The following is a 17,686-nucleotide window of genomic DNA, read 5'->3' as shown; positions in this document are numbered from 1 at the left end:
CCAAACTCTCAACTGATGTAAAACCCTGAGGCTACGCTGGGGGCAGGGCTTTAGAGTTCAAGGCAGGCATGAACAGGGAGTCAGGGGTGTGGAGTGAGTCCTGGGTGCAGCCAGGAGGCGAGGGACCTGGACTGGGAACCTTTCTAGAGATGCCAGAGCCTGGGGTTGCATCTGATAGTGCTCAGCTGTCACCACCTTGGCATCCCTCTTCTTGGGTGACATCTGTGGGGTGGGTACAGGTTCCAGCTATTGTTCACCCTCATACTTAGCAAAGGTGACAGAAACAAAGAGAAGCAGCATCTGCCCACCCGGGCTGCCAAAACCTTTGTTCATCTCATGATGAGCCTGGGCATCTCATGCCTGAGCCAGCTACCACCCTTAACGGGCCCTTACATCAGCCTCCCAGCGCAGGCAGCTCTGAGAAACGACACCTAACACAGCCTCCTTGCCCTCTGGGTAATCCACGCCCTCCAGAGCCCCGCAGGCTGGCTTTGGCCTCCAAATGCTCTGTGCAGGTCCCCGTCTGAGGCCAGCTGCCTTGGCACAGCCCGATCTCCTCGGACACCGCACTGTTTGCGTCACCTCTGGCTTCCCTGGCCTTACCTGTCCTCCCATCCATTTCTAACAGCAGGCCCAGGACATCCCTGCCCCCAAGTCCCATCCTGTGGCTCTAGGCTTTTCTCTCCCCTTTTAATCCAACGAGAATTTCTACTGTACCAAAACCCTTACACGGTGTCCTCCCTGGTCCTGGGGGATCTGTCCCTTCTTAAATGACTTCTGGGACCAGGAGATGGCCATACCCTCTATGGCCTCTGTAGACAACCTGCTCTCTCATCTAGTGACATCCTCCTTTTCCCTCAGGCGAGAACGAACTCCTTGGTGAGATGACCTCCAGGCTCCTTATATTCTTTCTCTGTGGCTTATTCTGATCCTGGGAGTTGTGTCAGGGACCCCACTAGACTTAGGAAGGAACTGGTCCTCACGGTAGAAGCCCGTTTAGCATTTGTTCAACAAAAAGACACTGCATCCCAGGCCCCCTGCAGCCCATGGAGAAGCCGGAGAAGACCTGAGTCTGGCCTTACGGAGGCAGCTGGTCCCCGAGCTCCCTCATGTCTCCTCACCCCTGCAGGGGATGTTTCTCCTGCTGCCTCCACACCTAACTCTCTGGCTCACTGGTTATCTAGGTTAATTTTCACGTGTCAATTTCCCAGTTTCCCTGTTTCTGATTTCCAATTTTATCTCCTTGTGATTGGAGCACATACTCCATATTTCAATCCTTTAAAATTTGAGATGTGTTTGGTGACCTAACAAATGGTCTCCCATTCAGAATTGTCCATGTGCACTTGAGAAGGCCGTGTACCCCGCTGTTTGGGTGGGGTGTCCTATATGTCTGTTAGGTCTGGTTGGTTTTTGTGTTGCTCAAGTCCTGCTTCCTTACTGATCCTGTCTAGATATTCTATCCATTACTCAACGTGAGGCACTGAGTCTCCAACTCCTCACTGATCTTGTTCTATCCGTTACTCAAAGTGGGGTACTAAGTCTCCAACTCTTAACGGCTGATTCGACTATTATGCCCTTCAGTTCTGTCCGTTTTTGCTTTGTGCATTTTGGGGGCTCTTTTCACGATACCCCATGCCTCCCAGGGATCGTGGATGCCATGGATGCTCTCTCCAGAGCAGCATGCCCAGGTCAAGAGTGTGGCCCCAGGGCTCCCAACAGTCTCCTGGGGTCTCCTCGCCTCGTGGCTCTAGGCGCAGCCCCGGGAACACTGTGGTGTCCCCAGGCATTCTGGACTCATCCTCCCCTTCACCCACCACCTCCAACCTGCCAGCAAGTCCCATTAGCTCTAGACCCTGGAGAACGTACTTTCCCTCCTGCCTTGGTGGCCTCCTCAGGCACAGGGTCCCCTCTGCCACCAGGCTCTGGCCATGTGGCCTCCTGTTTTCTGAACATGTTGGTTGCTTCTGCCTCACTGAGTGCTGCTCCTCCGTGGGCGCCCTCCCTCCCTGTCCCTGCACGTCTGAGATGCTGTGAGCACCACCTCCAGGGTAAGCACGTACTCACTCCCTATCCCAGCCCCTCTCGGGAGCTACCCTGTTTTGTTCTATCATAGAGGGAGATGATTTCAGAGGTGGCTCCTACAACACAGTTCATTCACCTGACACCCGGGACACCTGCACAGAAGGCGCTTGCTGAGGACTTGCTGCGTGGGTGGAGGCTGTGTCCTCCACCGTGTCCCCCTTCAGTGACCCTGAGAAGAACGGGTGACTAGACAGACAAGATTCAGATGCTGTCTGACCCCTGACCTCAGCAGACCCTCAAATCCGTGCCCCAAATCTCTTCTAAGAACCTGCCTGCAGCAAAGTGGGGGGCCTCTTGGTCCTGGAAAGGCTGGGAAGCCAAGGCCTGGGAAGGACAACACAGGAAGATTCCAACAGGGGAACCTCCTGCCAGCAACTCTCCACTAAGACCCAGCGGAGGGAAGCAAGAAGACGGAATGCGTGCCTGTGGACAGAGCTCTTCTTGAATCCTAACCCACTGGCCAGTGAGGCGCCGCCTGCCTTCTGTCCCCGTCTAGGCCTCCACACCCTGCGCCTTGCTGGGATGGAGGGCCTCTCCTCTCAGGAGACGTTGGAACTTGCTGTCCAGCTGGCTTGTGCTGTCTTCTCCAAAGCAGGAAAAGGTTTGGGGTGAAGGAACCTCCTTTGAGCCACCCAGCCCCGCACACAGCCAATGCCAGCTCCACATTTTCCATTTCCTGGAGTCAGCAGCCCAGGAATCTGGACCTGTTTGGTGTCAAGGCAGTCTGGGGCCACCCCTCATCCCAAACAAGGCAGTGGGTCCTCAGGAGTTGGTCCCGAACAATGCCTGGGACGCACTCGGGGTCAGCGCCCAGAGGTCTGCAACCAGAGCTCAGGAGGATTTTAAGAGCAAGCTCCAGACTAGGCACGGTGGCTCACGCCTGTAATCCCAGCACTTTGGGAGGCCTAGGCGGGTGGATCACCTGAGGTCAGGGGTTCGAGACCAACCTGGCCAACACAGAGAAACCCCGTCTCTACTAAAAATACAGAAAGTAGCCAGGCATGGTGGTGCATGCCTGTAATCCCAGCTACTCAGGAGACTGGGTCAGAAGAATCGCGTGAACCCGGGAGGCGGAGCTTGCAGTGAGCTGAGATAGGGCCACTGCACTCCAGCCCGGGCAACAGAGTGAGACTTTGTCTCAAAAAAAGAAAAGAGAGAGAGAAAAAAAACAAAAGAGCAAGCTCTGAGGACGCAAGCTTAATGGGGAGGGGTGAGGACAGAAGCAGGACACAAGAGCCCCATTTCCTCCTCCTCCTCCGCTTTTCCCAAACTAGACTCCACTGCTGCGAGGGGCAGGGCTTCAGGATGACACCCGGGAACGCTGGGTCAGCACCCATTTCAACACCATGATGACAGCGTCCCAGAGTAATCATAAGGAAGCAGAAGAGAAAGAAGACCAGAGGGCCCTTTCATTTCTTTCTGGCATTGGGACAGCAGAAGCGAATGGAGCAGGCTCAGAGAAGGTGAAGCAGTCCTCCCGTGGCTGGGGCTGCAGGCTGGTCAGGAGCAAGCACTGTTGAGTGCTGACCCTGTGCCCTGCGTCCCTGCCGGCGGGGTGGGGGCTGGCGGCGCAGCAAGCTCCCCATCAGGAGCCATTGGGAGCTTGCGGGAAGTAGCTCAATTCTGTGAGGCGCATGAGTCCCTGTCGCTAAACACAAGACGGGGGGCACATCCCATCTGGAATGGGAATACAGGGGTGGGAAGTTTGTTTGTTGCATAAGGAATGAAACAGTGAAAATCGTGGTTGTCACATTTATTAAGAACTGCCCTGTCCAAAAAACACGGATCTTGTCAGACTGTCTGGTGTGGCCTCAAGGAGGACACGGCTGCCAAGGCGGCCCAGGGCAAGGGACAGTTTCAGAAGCCGACTCCAGACACAAAGACCAACAAGGAAGAAGCAGGAAGGAACAGCACTGTCTACCTGGTCCCCTAGGAAAGTCCAGAAAGCAAGGCCATATCAGATAAATTCCCTCTAGATGGCCAGGCGCGGTGGCTCACACCTGTGATCCTAGCACTTTGGGAGGCCGAGGTCGGCGGATCACGAGGTCAGGAGATCGAGACCATCCAGGATAACATGGTGAAACCCCGTATCTACTAAAAATACTAAAAAAAAATTAGCTGGGCATGGTGGCGGGCACCTGTAGTCCCAGCTACTCAGAAGGCTGAGGCAGGAGAATGGCGTGAACCCCGGGAGGTGGAGCTTGCAGTGAGCTGAGATCAGGCCACTGCATTCCAGCCTGGGCAACAGAGTGAGACTCCATGTCAAAAAAAGAGATAAATTCCCTCTATAAAACTGTGGCAACCAAGAGGCGTACCAGGGTCTCAGTGAGTCTGACAAGTTAGAAGACCTGGCTGGTCATGGCTGGATGCCTGGGATACAAAATAAATGATGGGCCAGTTCAATGCTTTTTATTCAGTGGCAGAGGCAACCAGCTGAGAAATTCCTGTCAAAAGGGCAGGCCCTGAGAAAAGCCAGTGAGAGGGGGCTTCCAAAGGTCTGAATGTTGCGGGGTGCTGAGGGCCAAATCCTGTGCAGGGACTAGAAGGTGGGGGGAAACTGGCCAGAGGGATTCATTCCAGAACCTCCTTAAGCTCCCTGGTGGGTGTAATAAACATATCTGAAGCTCAGCAGGTCCTTGGCAGGGAGCTTCAGTCCAGTACAATTCCACCAGGTTCGGAGTGAGTGCCCAGAGCTGCCTGCTTTCTCCACATGAAACAGAGAACTTAATCGGGATGTGGTTTGGTCTTCTTCAGACCGTCTTCTGAAGCCAGGAAGTCTGATATATAGAGACTTTTTCCTGGTACTGACTCTTCCACGGCCAGGGTTCTGACGAGACTGAAAGATGATAAGGGCCCTTTACAAGCAACAATTCAGCGAGCCACAATTCATCAAGAACTCTCAGCTTTACATTCCCCCTAGGGACTGTGGAATAAAGTGAACAGACTACACGTGATGGATGAGATCTGCCGGGTAACATGGGGGCGGTTTCCTGAACGCCATGTGATACAGAGTGAGACCCAAATTAAAGTCTCAGGCCAAGAAGCAGCTGGCATCGGGTTCCATCTGACTCGATCTATGGCCTAAGTAACCTAAAATAAAGTTTACTTTGCTCTGAGCAGGCCCAATTAGTAGAGAAAGCCAATTAACAGGAGCCCTCAGCAACCAGTCAGGGTGCTCTCTGCAGACAGCCCGAGGGAAGGAGCCCTGGTTGGCTCAGAGCTGTCACAAGGGGCTTGACGATGGCTCTCCTGGGGCTCCTGAAAGTGGGTGTCTGAAAGTTACAAATGCTAAAACTATAAGGTGCATGTTATGCGCATGGCCACCAGAGCTACACTGGAACATTTACACACTGCTCCGTGCAGCCCCCAATCCTGGCTCTCTCACGGTGACCCCCAGCTCATCCCAAGGCTCCCTGCCATACAGCTTCACCTTCCCCCTGCCAGTGTGGGGGACTGCTTGAATTTCTCAGGATCAGAGCCTCAGACCCAAAGTCCATGAGAATCAGGATGCTGAGATCTACCTGGGCTGGCCAGGCCAAAGAGATGAACATCTGGACGAGGTGAGGCCCCTCCGGACACTCCCGCACAGGCCTCTGTTGAGAAGTACACAGGGCACAGAAAAGCGCGTGCGCTCTTGAAGAGCACCTGCTGTCACAAAAACTCTGTGATCCACTTGTTTGCTACTCTCATTCTAGAAACCATCACCTCTGCAGCTGGAGAGTTCTATGTGGGCTGCGTTTTTCAAACCCAGGCACCTGTGGAAGGCCTCTGGGGTGGACCCTAAAGACCATCTGTTCCCAGAGGGCTGAAGACAGAAACCTGAGAACACCATTTCCTGTGCTTTCAAGGACCAGAGGTGCAGTAACTCACCATACCCGACTCAGGAGAAGTTTCCAGCAGCTGCTCTGCCAACAAAAGAAGGGTGCAGCCACCTCCTAATTCTCGCTCTGGCGGCTGTCACATGAGCTCGTGGGAGGGCTGTACTCCCAGTGCACTGCGGGACAAGCGCCTCCTGGCTGGACTCCTTCCCGTGGCTCCTGTCTCACTACCCCAAACCCACTTTTGTGTCACAAAGGCCACGACCACCGTTACCCCCTCCCCATAGCCTCTGGCACAAGTAAAGACTGTTGCTTCTTTTTCCATCACACACTGACTCCTCCAAAATGTTAACACAGGACTCCAACCCACCCCTGGCTGAATAGTGCTTCCTAAGTGTCCTGGGGTTTGGTGGCTGTAGCTGAATGTTAATAATTTCCTTAAAAACTGGGGACTGGTGTGTGCTAGAAGGAACGCTGAGGTCTGGGGTAAGGTTTGGGACCATACCAGCCTGGAAGGCTGCCTAGTGCTCAGGCAGGTAGAGCTGGGTCCCTTCTTTTCTTGTTAAGAGTCCTTTTTCCCTGTCCTGAGAACGGGGGGTCTTCTGTCATGAGTTACCTAGAGGATGGAGTTTTCAATCCTGAATGTAGGATAATGTTTACCTTTCCCAATTTATCAAACTTCAAAAACCCAAGACATTTCTTGTTCTTGAGAGTTCACAATCTTCTCCACCTATAATCTTCAAAAGGCTTCTTAATACAAAGATAAAGGGCTCAGGGGATTCCTTCTGGGTTCAAAGGAAGAGTCTTTTCTTCTTCCTGCTTTGATTGAAGACAATCAGTTCACCGCCTTAACCACAGTCCAAACACAATCAGTCTTGCAAAGTAATCTGTGTTGGAGAGCGCCTCTTCCTAGATATCAAAGGAAGCCTTAGCTTCTTGGGTTTCTAAGACGCTAAACTTGAATGCCCACATTCAGGGAAACAAGAAAAAGAAAAATGGAAGGAGGGTGAAGGGGTCAAATCAGGTTTGGAAGGTTCTACTTCACACGACTCAATTCCTCCTGACCCCTCATGTCTTTTTCGGGAAACACGATTCGCCTCTTGCTGTGGGTATATATTCCCCCAATTTAGAAAAGGCTAAAAGGGGATTCGATCTTCCCTGACTTTTCAGCAGCATGAATTAAAGGGAGTTGGAAGAAATCCTTGTCATCTTTTAAGTTACCATTAGCTGCTTACAATTAGCTAGGGCCAGGATCTGAGGGACCCGAAGGGAAAGGGGCTGGTCTGGGTTGGGCTCCCCCTGGGCAGAAGGAGTGCCGAGTAGGTGTGGACTTACCCCTGCCAGTTCTCGCGGAAAAGGAGGAAGCTGGGCTTCAGGAGCGGGAGGCGGAGGAGTGCTGGCTGAGGCGCCAGCAGGGGCAGGAGGTTCTAGGGCATGCTCGCCAGCTGACTCGGGGTGACCCGTGCCATGGTGGGGGGCCTCAGCCTCCCCCCGAGGCTCCTCTCCCGAATCCGACAAGTCTTTTTGCTCTGCAGGGGACTGGGAGCAAAAAAGACAATTTTCCTTCAATGTGAATAAAGGCTGCACCACACAGCAGGAAGGGCGGGCAGGGGTCAGAGGCTGGAGCTGGCTGGCTTGCAGCAGCTCCTGCGCCTGGGAGGAAGGTGGGGAGAGCAGGCACGTGCTACTCAGCAAAACCGGCTCTCCTGGCTAACGGAAGGGAGTGAGAGTGGACTAGGTGCCATGTGACTCTGCAAGTGGCTCTACAATGTATGAGAAGCAGGACCCTCGTTTCCAAAACTATGGGCTGCCTGGTAAGGAGCTACTTGGCTTATGGGCCTTGGTGATCAAGGAACAGGGATGATCATGCAAAAGATTTAAACCCTTTCAGGATCTCAAAATACTGAAATGGGGGAGCCGGCCATCAGCACCATTTCTGTGCTTCAAGAAAGGGGGAGGCGGGCCTGGAACCCCACAGTTTGGGAGAAACCAGGGAGGCTGGGGTCAAGGGCTTCTGCCTCTCGCTACAGTTCTTCTAGCACTTTCCATTTGTTCTGCTTACACCCAGGATGCAGAAAGCGCTTTCCCACCTCAGTGAGTGCAGGTGTGGGGTGACACGGACACCGAGAGCTGGTTTTTGCATCACTGGCAGGCAGGTAGTTCAGCTGAAGGGGGGGGGGGCCCATCCGCAGTGCCCCTCAGCCTAGGATTCTCCCAGTTGCATCCTCAACACCTTGGGCAAGGGCTCATCTGGAAAGCTGCCAAGGTGAGAGCAGCTGGTCCTGGGTCTTCCTCCCCAGAGTACAACACCTGGCATCCTTTAAGGTGGTTCTTGGGACTCCAGCAGGGCTTCCACGGGCTGAGAGCTCTGTGGCCATAACTCCAAGACTTTTCTTGAGAAATGGGTTAAACACCTGGCATCCTAAAACAGACAGGCTCCAGTCCCCAAACCTCCCTCTTGGCATTATACAACGACATGGAGCCATTTCTCGCACTCAGCGACCTGAATGACTACAGGGCTACCCCGTCTCCCTGTGGATGTGGATGTGTTTCTTCGGGATGTGAAGTGGCTGACCTCTTTAGACGGGGTTTGGGCACTACTTAAAAAGTAGTGATCCAGGAGGATGAAAGGAGCTACACAAAGAGGATGTAGGAGAATGTCCACAAATTCCTAGGAAAGCAAAAGCAATCTTCACATCTCAAAAGTAATCAAGGGGACACTGTTGCCTCTTTGTATCCAGGGCAGATCCACAGACCAGCCGCTCCCTAAACCTGTACAGGGCACCGTGGTTGGTCCAGCCACCCATGTCTGTTGCTACTTTATGGGGAGAGACTTAACACTTCACAAGAGAAAAATTACACCCAGAGCTCTGTGAGGCACTGCCTATCTCTACTTAGAACCACTTGAATTTTTTGTAATCCCTGCTTTTGAAATGTAAATATTCAAACACCCTCATGGTAATTCAAAATGCTAAACAGGAGGCCCAAGAAGTAAGTCACAAACATGGAAATCAAGACATCAAAACAGGATCAAATTCGTCATCTTCGGTTAAGATGAGTTTGTTGAGAAGTATTACATCACTTCCTCTCTCAGATGGGAGAATTAACAATGTCATTCCAGAATTTTCTACTCAGGTCCTAGCACTTCTCCTGGGCAGGAAGTGTAAGCTCTAAAGAACCAAGGTGAAGCCTGGAGTTTTTCAACATGTCTGGTAAAATCAGACATCAAGATTTTGCCAGCCTTTGACCTTATCCTAAAATACACGTGGCTGGCGAAAACCACGTGCACCAGGGCTAAGCTCACCACCACAACGGTAAGCCTCAAAAGCAGGTCTAAACATGCTACGACCACATTTTCAGTGATACTGTACTTTCTGCTAAATAGCATTTCTGTAACTGCCTTCTGTCTTTTTACCAAACAGGCATTATTCTGCTAGTACAACCTCAAAGCCTCCCCACTTCAGATTAACAAACGCTCTGGAGAGAGAGCAGCTGAAAGAAATGTTTAGTCTTTACAAATAATGGAACAGCCCACACAAGGATATTTAAGTTCTCTTCACATTAAAAAGAAAAAAAAAGAACTCTACCTCCATCCAAGACAGTTAAGAAGGAAAGGTTTCATTTTTGCCCCGGAAACACTGGTGCATGTAAATGCAGGCATTTCGCCGAGACAGCAGAGCCCTCCCCAGGAAGCCCCGGCATGGGAAGGCAGTAAGCAACATCCCTGTGCTGCCAATCTGGCCATGGCTTCGTTTTAGGCGCTAGGACTACAATGAAAACCACACATGGCTTTTTCTGCCCTGGAACAATAGGATTTGGCAACCTCACCCAAGGCTAAGTGATGCCACCAGCACCCACACGCAGGCCACGGTCCCAATCTGCAGTGTGCTGAAGTGCAATCTGGCACATCAATGGGGCCCACAGAAAACCGCTGTGTGGCTCTGCCACTGAACAAAAACAAAATTAACTCCTGGGCTGGCAGCTTCATGTCTTTCTTTTCAACTCCAAATCATGCTGAATCATGATTCAGCAATAAAACCTGAGCATACAGAGCTGTCTCCTTTGAATGGTGTGAGGGCGGATGGTGGAGAGGAAGGGGCTCTTTTACTTGCACCCCATAGGATGGTCTGAGATCTCGTTTACTGAAAGGTAAGTCAGCTGGTCCCACAGTTGATGAGACCTCTTGATCTTTGGAGATCAAGAAGTTGTTAAAGTCGCTATAAGTAACATCTGAGGGACAATTTAAAACAAGGACTGTATATTGGAGGATATTACTGAATTAATGTTTCGTAGGAGTAACATGGTAGTGAGACCATGCAGAATGGCCTGATCCCTATGAGATACCCGTGGAAGAATTCAGGGCAGAAATGTCACATGGGCTTAACTTCCAGTATCAGAGAGGAGGCCAGCAGTGTTAACAGGGAAGCCAGGGGCAGGATTCCCAGCTGAGGGCAGCAATGTTAACGGCGAAGCCAGGTGCAGGATACCCAAGTGTTTGCAGTGTCACTCTTTTCCAAGGATTTGAAAACTTTCAAAATAAAATGTTGAAGCAAAAAGAGTGGGGGGCGGGGAACCTCCTCAGAAAAACAACGGCAGCAGCTCTAACAGCTCGCTCCCAGCTCAGCTTCTGGAGAGCAAGACAGGGATGGGTTGATGACCTCCGCAAGAGAGAATGAAACCAGGAGGGCTCTCAAACCCTCACTTCTGACACATACTGCAGCTGCTCCCTGCAGGCCCTGAACCAGAAAGCCAAGGAGAAACAAAGCCAGCCGCCCGCCCTGTGTGTTTACTTTCCACCTCACTCCCGAGTGGCAGGAAGGACTCCAGAGCCATGTGGACACTGTCCTCTGACAGGGAAGCGAACACCCACAAAGGCTCCTCCCGCTCCTGGCCTCAACACAGAGGTTTCCCACATGCCTCTCCGGCGACGGTGCCACAGAAGTGCGAGTGACAGAACTAGGCAGCCCAACTCCCAAGGCTGGAGGGCAGTTATTTTTAGAAGTCCATTTAGAATGGCTGTGAGCCAATATTCTGATAAGACCTATACTTGGCATTTTATTTTTAATTTTTATTTTTAATTTTTTTTGAGACGGAGTCTCACTCTGTCGACCAGGCTGGAGTGCAGCAGTGCGATCTCGGTTCACTGCAGCCTCTGCCTCCCGGAGTCAAGCGATTCTCCTGCCTCAGCCTCCTGAGTACCTGGGATTACAGGCATCTGCCATCACGCCTGGCTAATTTTTTGTATTTTTAGTAGAGATGGGGCTTCACCATGTTGGTCAGGCTGGTCTCGAACTCTTGACATTGTGATCTGCCGGCCTCGGCTTCCCAAAGTGCTGGGATTACAGGTGTGAGCCATCACGCCTGACCTACTTGGCATTTTTAAAAATGCCTTCCTAGCTAGCCTTCCGGTTCAACTCCAACATGTTTATGTAATTGGCATAGACCCCTTGAAGATCATACATGCAAATTAGCCTGCAAATCACAAAGCAACGAAACCCCCTTAGCTGTGAAAACATTACTGACGCAGCAGGTAGTGACTTTAAAAGCACTTTAAATTCATCTGAGCAAATATTACATGTTACTGTTTCATCTTGCCGGTTGCCCTAAAGTCTTCGGATTTAAAGAATTATTGATTTCTATCATTTGTTTTAAACCAGGGGTTGGCAAGCTGTTTTCTGCAAAGGGTCAGATACTAAATATCTTAAGGCTCTGCAGGCCACATGGTCTCTGTCCAAATACTACTGCTGTAGCAGCCACAGGCTACTGCAAAGGGGATTGCTGTGGTTCTGTTCTTGTTGGCTTATGCCCACAATCCCAGCACTTTGGGAGGCTGCATCAGGAGAACTAATCGAAGCTATAAGTTTGAGACCAGCCTGAGCAACATAGCAAGACACCATCTCTAAAAAAAAAAAAAAAAAAAAAAAAAAATTTTTTTTTTAATTAGCCAGGTGCGGTGGTGGTGCCTGTAGTCCCAGCTACTCAGAAGGCTGAGGCGGAAGGATTGCTTGAAGCCAGGAATCTCAGATTGCAGTGAACTGTGATCACGATCCTGCATTCCAGCCTAGGCCAAAGAGTAAGACTCCGTCTCTCAAAGATAAAAACACAAACAAATAAAACAACAACAGCAAAAAACAAAACAAAAAAAACACAGGTGACAGTGCTATGCCTTAATTTGCTAACCTTTGTTCTAAACTAAAAATGGTTCAAAAGATAATCATAACGTAAAATTCTAGAAAATCCTGATTTTACTGAACACCTGAGGAATGACTGTAACATTTCCAACAGAGCTCCAACAATAGTAAAGTCCTGAGCCTTTACTATTCTCTAAAACTAGAGAAATGCACCAGTCCTTTCGTACTGAAGGAACCTCCAAAAGACAAATCATGAAACCACGTCATTAAGCTGTACTTGTCAGGGCCCAAGGGAGAGGAGATAGCAGAGGCAGATTTATCTTGGAAATACCTGGAGAACCAAAACAAAACTAGAAGAAAGTTTTCATATGTTTCTGGATTTCTTCTTCAGCAAAAAAAGTAACAATGGGAAAGTTTCACAAATTAGTAGATAAGTCCAGGCTAACACACAGGTATCCTGGGAGTGGTGTGTTGGGGGAGTTTTAGGACAATCATTTTCCCCTCCTCCCCAATCCCCCCAAACACACACACCCGACCCCCACAAAGCACTTGAATATTGCTCAGGAAAACTGGGCCACATCAAGATAAATGCTGGCTTCGGGACAGGACCTAAGACCAGCAGCCATGAGTCCCAGATCATGAGAGCGGCTTCCAGCCTGGGAGCTGGTCACCTGTGAGGGGACAGAAGCCACAGGAGAATGGAGTTGATGAGATTCTCAAAGGCTGTTATCACCAACAAGATGCAGACATCCTCAAAACACACCAAAACAGCACAGCACTTGGTCACTCTAACATGTTGCAATGGGTGTGAGGTGGGGAGTGCCGCCACTGGGCATCAGTGCAGAGGGACCACACATTATTTCTGGATAAACAGTGGGGGTCCCCATGCAAGCTGAGGAGTCACTGCCACACAGCACCACCAACTAACTTCTGACGCAACTCTGACCTTCCACACTGATCTGTCAGTGAGAGAAGCCGATGGCTTCAAGGTAAACAGCATCCATCGTTGTCTTATCACAGAACCCTGCTGCCGCGCCAATCAGACCTTCCACAGGCTGCCAGCTCATCGCCATGAATCAGGCGAGGTACTTCCAACCACACTGCGACCCAGACACCCTGAATCCAAGGGAGAAGCAGCCTCATGGACACAGGGTATAAATATATAATGCAAACAAATGAACAATTACTGTAAATGCACGTATGCCAAGTTGGTTAGGGCCAATGAATCCAGTCTTGAAGGTCTTGTTTCCCCTGTAACCACCATTGCTCTCCTCCTTTCCCTCCCTCCCTGACTTCCTCCCCACCTTCTTTCCTCCCTTTGCCCCCTACTGTCCCTCTGCTACTGGTTTTCCTAAGGTACAGGTACAGTGGCATTTTCCAAACAAATCATCAGGAATTAGGAAGAAGCTTTCTAACACTATTTCAATAAACTCTCTGAGCCCTTTCCACAACAGACCCATCCTAACCTCTCTCCACGGTAACCTAAAGCCACCAGGCCTTTTCCCTCCAAACTCAACGTGAAGGTGTAAAGGCCTCTGCTTAGGTCTCCCCGTCTGTGGGCAGAAGTGGCCTTGGCAACGCAACCTGGAAAAGAGACTCTCAGTGAAGAGAGAACAAATTAGAGTAACGAAGGGAAGAGAGAACGTACCAGCCCCTTACCTTTTGTCCTTTATCCTTCTGAAACACAAAGACGGGCGGAGCAATGGCAGGCTTTTCTGCAAAAAGAAAAATTAGTTTTTTTCCCCCCAACACTATATGCATACAGTAAACAAAGCTACATTTGTTTGTAATATGTTAAACATATATATAAATAAAACTAGTAACTCCAGAGAACATCAAATCGCTTAGAACAGCATCTTGACTTGGACGCTTGGATGCACAGGTGTGCTGGGTTTGTGAAACACACCCAGAGTGATGTGACGTGTGCCCTCTGCTGTATGCATTTATCGTCAATAAGGAGCTTTCAAGACTCACTGAGACTGGGCGTGTAAATGGGAGTGGGAGAGCAGTGGAGAGTGTGGCAGCGCTATTTGGCACCATCAACCACGGCCTTGCAGGAATGTGGCGCACAGACACTGGCTTTTTACGCGGCACCTCCTGAGTTGCAAATGTTAGAGACTAATTTAGCTTTTTAAAGTTTACAGGCCAGAGGGCAACCAAAAAGGGCTTATGCTCTTTGCAGAGACAGTTCTGGCAGAACAATCCCAACGCTCAACCTGGATCTCTAAGTGAGTGCTGGTAGGGAGGAAAGGATGTCTGGAGTTGCTAGAGGTCTGAGAGTTCATCTTGCACAGTGGCTGTTGAAGGAAGAAACACTCTGGGGTGTTCTGTCCCTTGATGGGACAAGAGCAAGGCAGCCTGTAATGCCCATGCAACACCATCTGTCTCCTACCCAGAGGCAGCCAGATCCACAGCCCTGTGCCACTCAGTCCCAGAGTGGGTGACAGCCTAGGAGGCCCTGCTGCCTCCATGGGAAGCACAGATGAGGACTGCCTCGACCCCCCGAGGAGGTGCAGACCACACCTGCCTCATGGCGTTGGGCCTGCATGTACTTTGATGAACCCTGGGGGTGCTCCCAGGGCCTCTTTCACCATTCAGGGCACGGAGGGCCCAGCGTGGAGGCCAAGCAAGAGCAGCTGTGACTCTGATGAGTGCTTGCTGCGGGCCGCACACTGGTGCCTCCGCGGTGAGCAGGATTTGGGCAGAGCCTTGCTTTCGCAGGCCCCCCCGCCCCCCCGATTGTGGGGAGCCAGACATTAGCCAGGAAGCATGCACTGCCTGTGATCATGACGAAGGCACTCCGCCTGGGCATTGACCCGGTCTGCTCTGGAGTCCAGGTGAGGTCCACGAGAAGAGGGGGCTGTGCTAGGGTCTCAAGAAGAGCTGGAAGGCAGAGCAGCAGCAGCTTGAAGGCGCAGCTTGTGGGGTAATGGGGGTGGGGGCAGGCGGTGGGCATGCTGACTTGCTGGGGAAATGTCATAAAAGGCAACGGGATGCCTGGGGTTGGTTTAGCTTGAAAGTGAACAGTTTGGGGAAGGGAGAGTGAGGGTGGCCATGGGGAGACCAGGTGGGTAGTGACTGAGGTGGAGAGAAAGGGACAGCACCAAGATGACCAAACAGACACCATCCCACTCCTGCAGAAGCAGGACAGACTCTGGTCTTAACCTTGGGGCAACAGTCCATAGCCAGGCAGCCCACTGATGGTGACATTTCCCCCACCATCCTCCCTGAAGCCTCGGCACGCTGGGGTCCAATTCACTGTGTACAGCCAAGGTAAACACTGGGGTGACTGGCATGCACGAGACCCAGGGGCTACAAGGGAGCAGGTGGGGATCAGAGGGGTCTCCAACCAGACTTCCAGGTTTCCCGAAGCAGACTTCTTGCCAACACAACGCACAGGTGCCACTTGACAAATGTGAATTAATGCGCCTATGCCAGGCAATAAATGACATCAAAGGAATGCCGGAGGGCTCTGGGACAGAGCAGCAGCATATCCACACCGTGTCTGCTACCAGGATCCTAGAGGCCTTCCGGTGCCGCGTCTGTACCCCACAAGCCCAGCCCCGACCTCTGCATTTGCCTCTCTGCCAGCTGCCAGGTCACAAGATGCACAGGAAGGAGCCAGGGTTTCAGCCAGTTTGGCACTCTCCAACCCCATTTTCTTTAGGGAGCTACCCACCCCTCATCCCCGTCCCTGGTTCAGATGGTGCCAAGCTCAGTCCCAGCTCCAAGCCTGACAAGGAGAGTCCCGCATGCGTCGGCAAACACACAGCACATGAACAAGGCCGAGCCTTTCGCTGGAGATCCTGGGGCTGCTGAGCTGCTGGTGAATGACCCTGAGGCTGCCATGCCAATCCCATGTCACCGAGAGGGGCCCTGGACCAGAGCCAACCAGAGGGTAGCAGAGTCACAGAAGGAGCGGGAGGACTAAGTCTGGCCTGTGTTCAGCCCTGAGTCAAGCTTGGCCCAAAGCTAACTCTGTCCCCAGACTTTTCAGTGAAGCCAATCAGTGCTGATTTTTGTTTAAGCCAGTTTGAGCTCGATCTCTGCCCCTTGTCACTAACAGACTCCAGTCTGAGAGAGGCGTGGTCCAGTCACTGCAGACTTAATTACACACATGCTGCAGGCCAGTATCTGTGGAAGAGACCTTGGACAGGCCTCAAAGTGACACTGAGATGCTTTCTTCTCTTCATAGCAAGTATCACTGCCTGATCCACTCCATATTGATGGGCTTATGATCTGTCTCACCCATTAAGATATAAACTCCATGAGATCGGAGACTGCTTTGTTTCCCTGGGTACCCCATGGTCTGAGAACAGTACTTGGCACACTGTATGGATTCAACAAACACTTCATGAAGGGGAGGGGAGGGGGACATTAGAGAAAATGTGAGGTGAAGACACTCGGTGCCAGGCTAGTCAGGAAGGGCTAGAAGACAGAGAACCATTTGGATGGAGAGGAGTGTGCGCTGGTGATGAGAACCGTGTCAGTGGATCTGCAGGTACGAGGAAAGGACTGCAGCTACTTGAGTAACTATGGGAGGCCTGGGCTGGCTGTGGTGCCAAGGTCCTGCCTGGGGCCTTCTGGACACGCAGCAGGGCTGGGGGGTATGGGCCAGGAGAGGGCCCCTCTGATGGAGCAACGACCCTGTCCTGTGCCTGGACATGTGACCCAGCTGGAGACAGAGGGAGGCTATGGTAGGGGACGTGAGAGTCAAGCTCTGACAGGAGCCACCCAGAGAACAGAAAGCCAGGGCGACATCCAATCAGATCCTCCGCAATTGCCTCCCATCTCCTGTTCCTGTACCCACCCCTGCCACCATTCAGCCCTCCTTTCCTTCTCTGCCTCTACTCTCACTCCCTTAGATCTGGCCTCCACAGAGCAGCCAGAAGCACTGTAATGAAATGCACACTTAAAACTGCAGTTGTCGGCCTGGCACGGTGTCTCACACCTGTAATCCCAGCACTTTGGGAAGCCGAGACTGGCGGATCACAAGGTCAGGAGATCGAGACCATCCTGGCTAACATGGTGAAACCCCGTCTCTACTAAAAATACAAAAAATTAGCTGGAAGTGGTGGCGGGAGCCTGTAGTCCCAGCTACTCAGGAGGCTGAGGCAGGAGAACGGCATGTACCCAGGAGGCGGAGCCTGCAGTGAGCTGAGGTTGTGCCACTGCACTCCAGCCTGGGCGGCAGAGCGAGACTCCTTCTCAAAAAAACAAAACAAAACAAACAAAAAAAAAAATCTGCAGTGTCAGCTGGGCACGGTGGCTCATGCCTGTAATCCCAGCACTTTGGGAGGCCGAGATGGGCAGATCACCTGAGGTCGGGAGCTCGAGACCAGCCTGACCAACACGGAGAAATCCCATCTCTACTAAAATACAAAAAATGAGCTGGGCGTGGTGGTGCACATCTGNATGTACCCAGGAGGCGGAGCCTGCAGTGAGCTGAGGTTGTGCCACTGCACTCCAGCCTGGGCGGCAGAGCGAGACTCCTTCTCAAAAAAACAAAACAAAACAAACAAAAAAAAAAATCTGCAGTGTCAGCTGGGCACGGTGGCTCATGCCTGTAATCCCAGCACTTTGGGAGGCCGAGATGGGCAGATCACCTGAGGTCGGGAGCTCGAGACCAGCCTGACCAACACGGAGAAATCCCAT

At 51.6% G+C, this 17,686-nt stretch overlaps 1 protein-coding gene across 11 annotated transcripts in view; it reads right to left on the bottom strand.

Moving 5' to 3' along the window:
• Positions 1–17,686, bottom strand: part of RANBP3 (RAN binding protein 3) — a 63,728-nt gene that overhangs the window by 29,017 nt on the left and 17,025 nt on the right. For 4 of the 11 annotated variants that reach the window (XM_017867023.1, XM_017867025.1, XM_017867021.1 and 1 more), the window contains exons 2-3: positions 13,691–13,746; positions 7,236–7,439 (exon numbers count right to left, since the gene is read on the bottom strand). The exons of 2 other annotated variants lie outside the window; for them this stretch is intronic. In XM_017867023.1, the coding sequence (XP_017722512.1) occupies positions 7,236–7,439; positions 13,691–13,746 (260 nt within the window). Of the gene's footprint in view, positions 1–6,560; positions 6,717–7,235; positions 7,440–13,690; positions 13,747–17,686 lie in introns of all 11 variants that reach the window. 5 more of the 11 variants (XM_017867027.1, XM_017867028.1, XM_017867026.1 and 2 more) reach the window with 3 other exon arrangements.

The sequence above is a fragment of the Rhinopithecus bieti genome, unplaced genomic scaffold, assembly GCF_001698545.2.
Source record: "Rhinopithecus bieti isolate Rb0 unplaced genomic scaffold, ASM169854v2 scaffold_1853, whole genome shotgun sequence".
NCBI lineage: Eukaryota > Metazoa > Chordata > Mammalia > Primates > Cercopithecidae > Rhinopithecus > Rhinopithecus bieti.
This window is presented reverse-complemented; position numbering and strand designations above follow the sequence as displayed.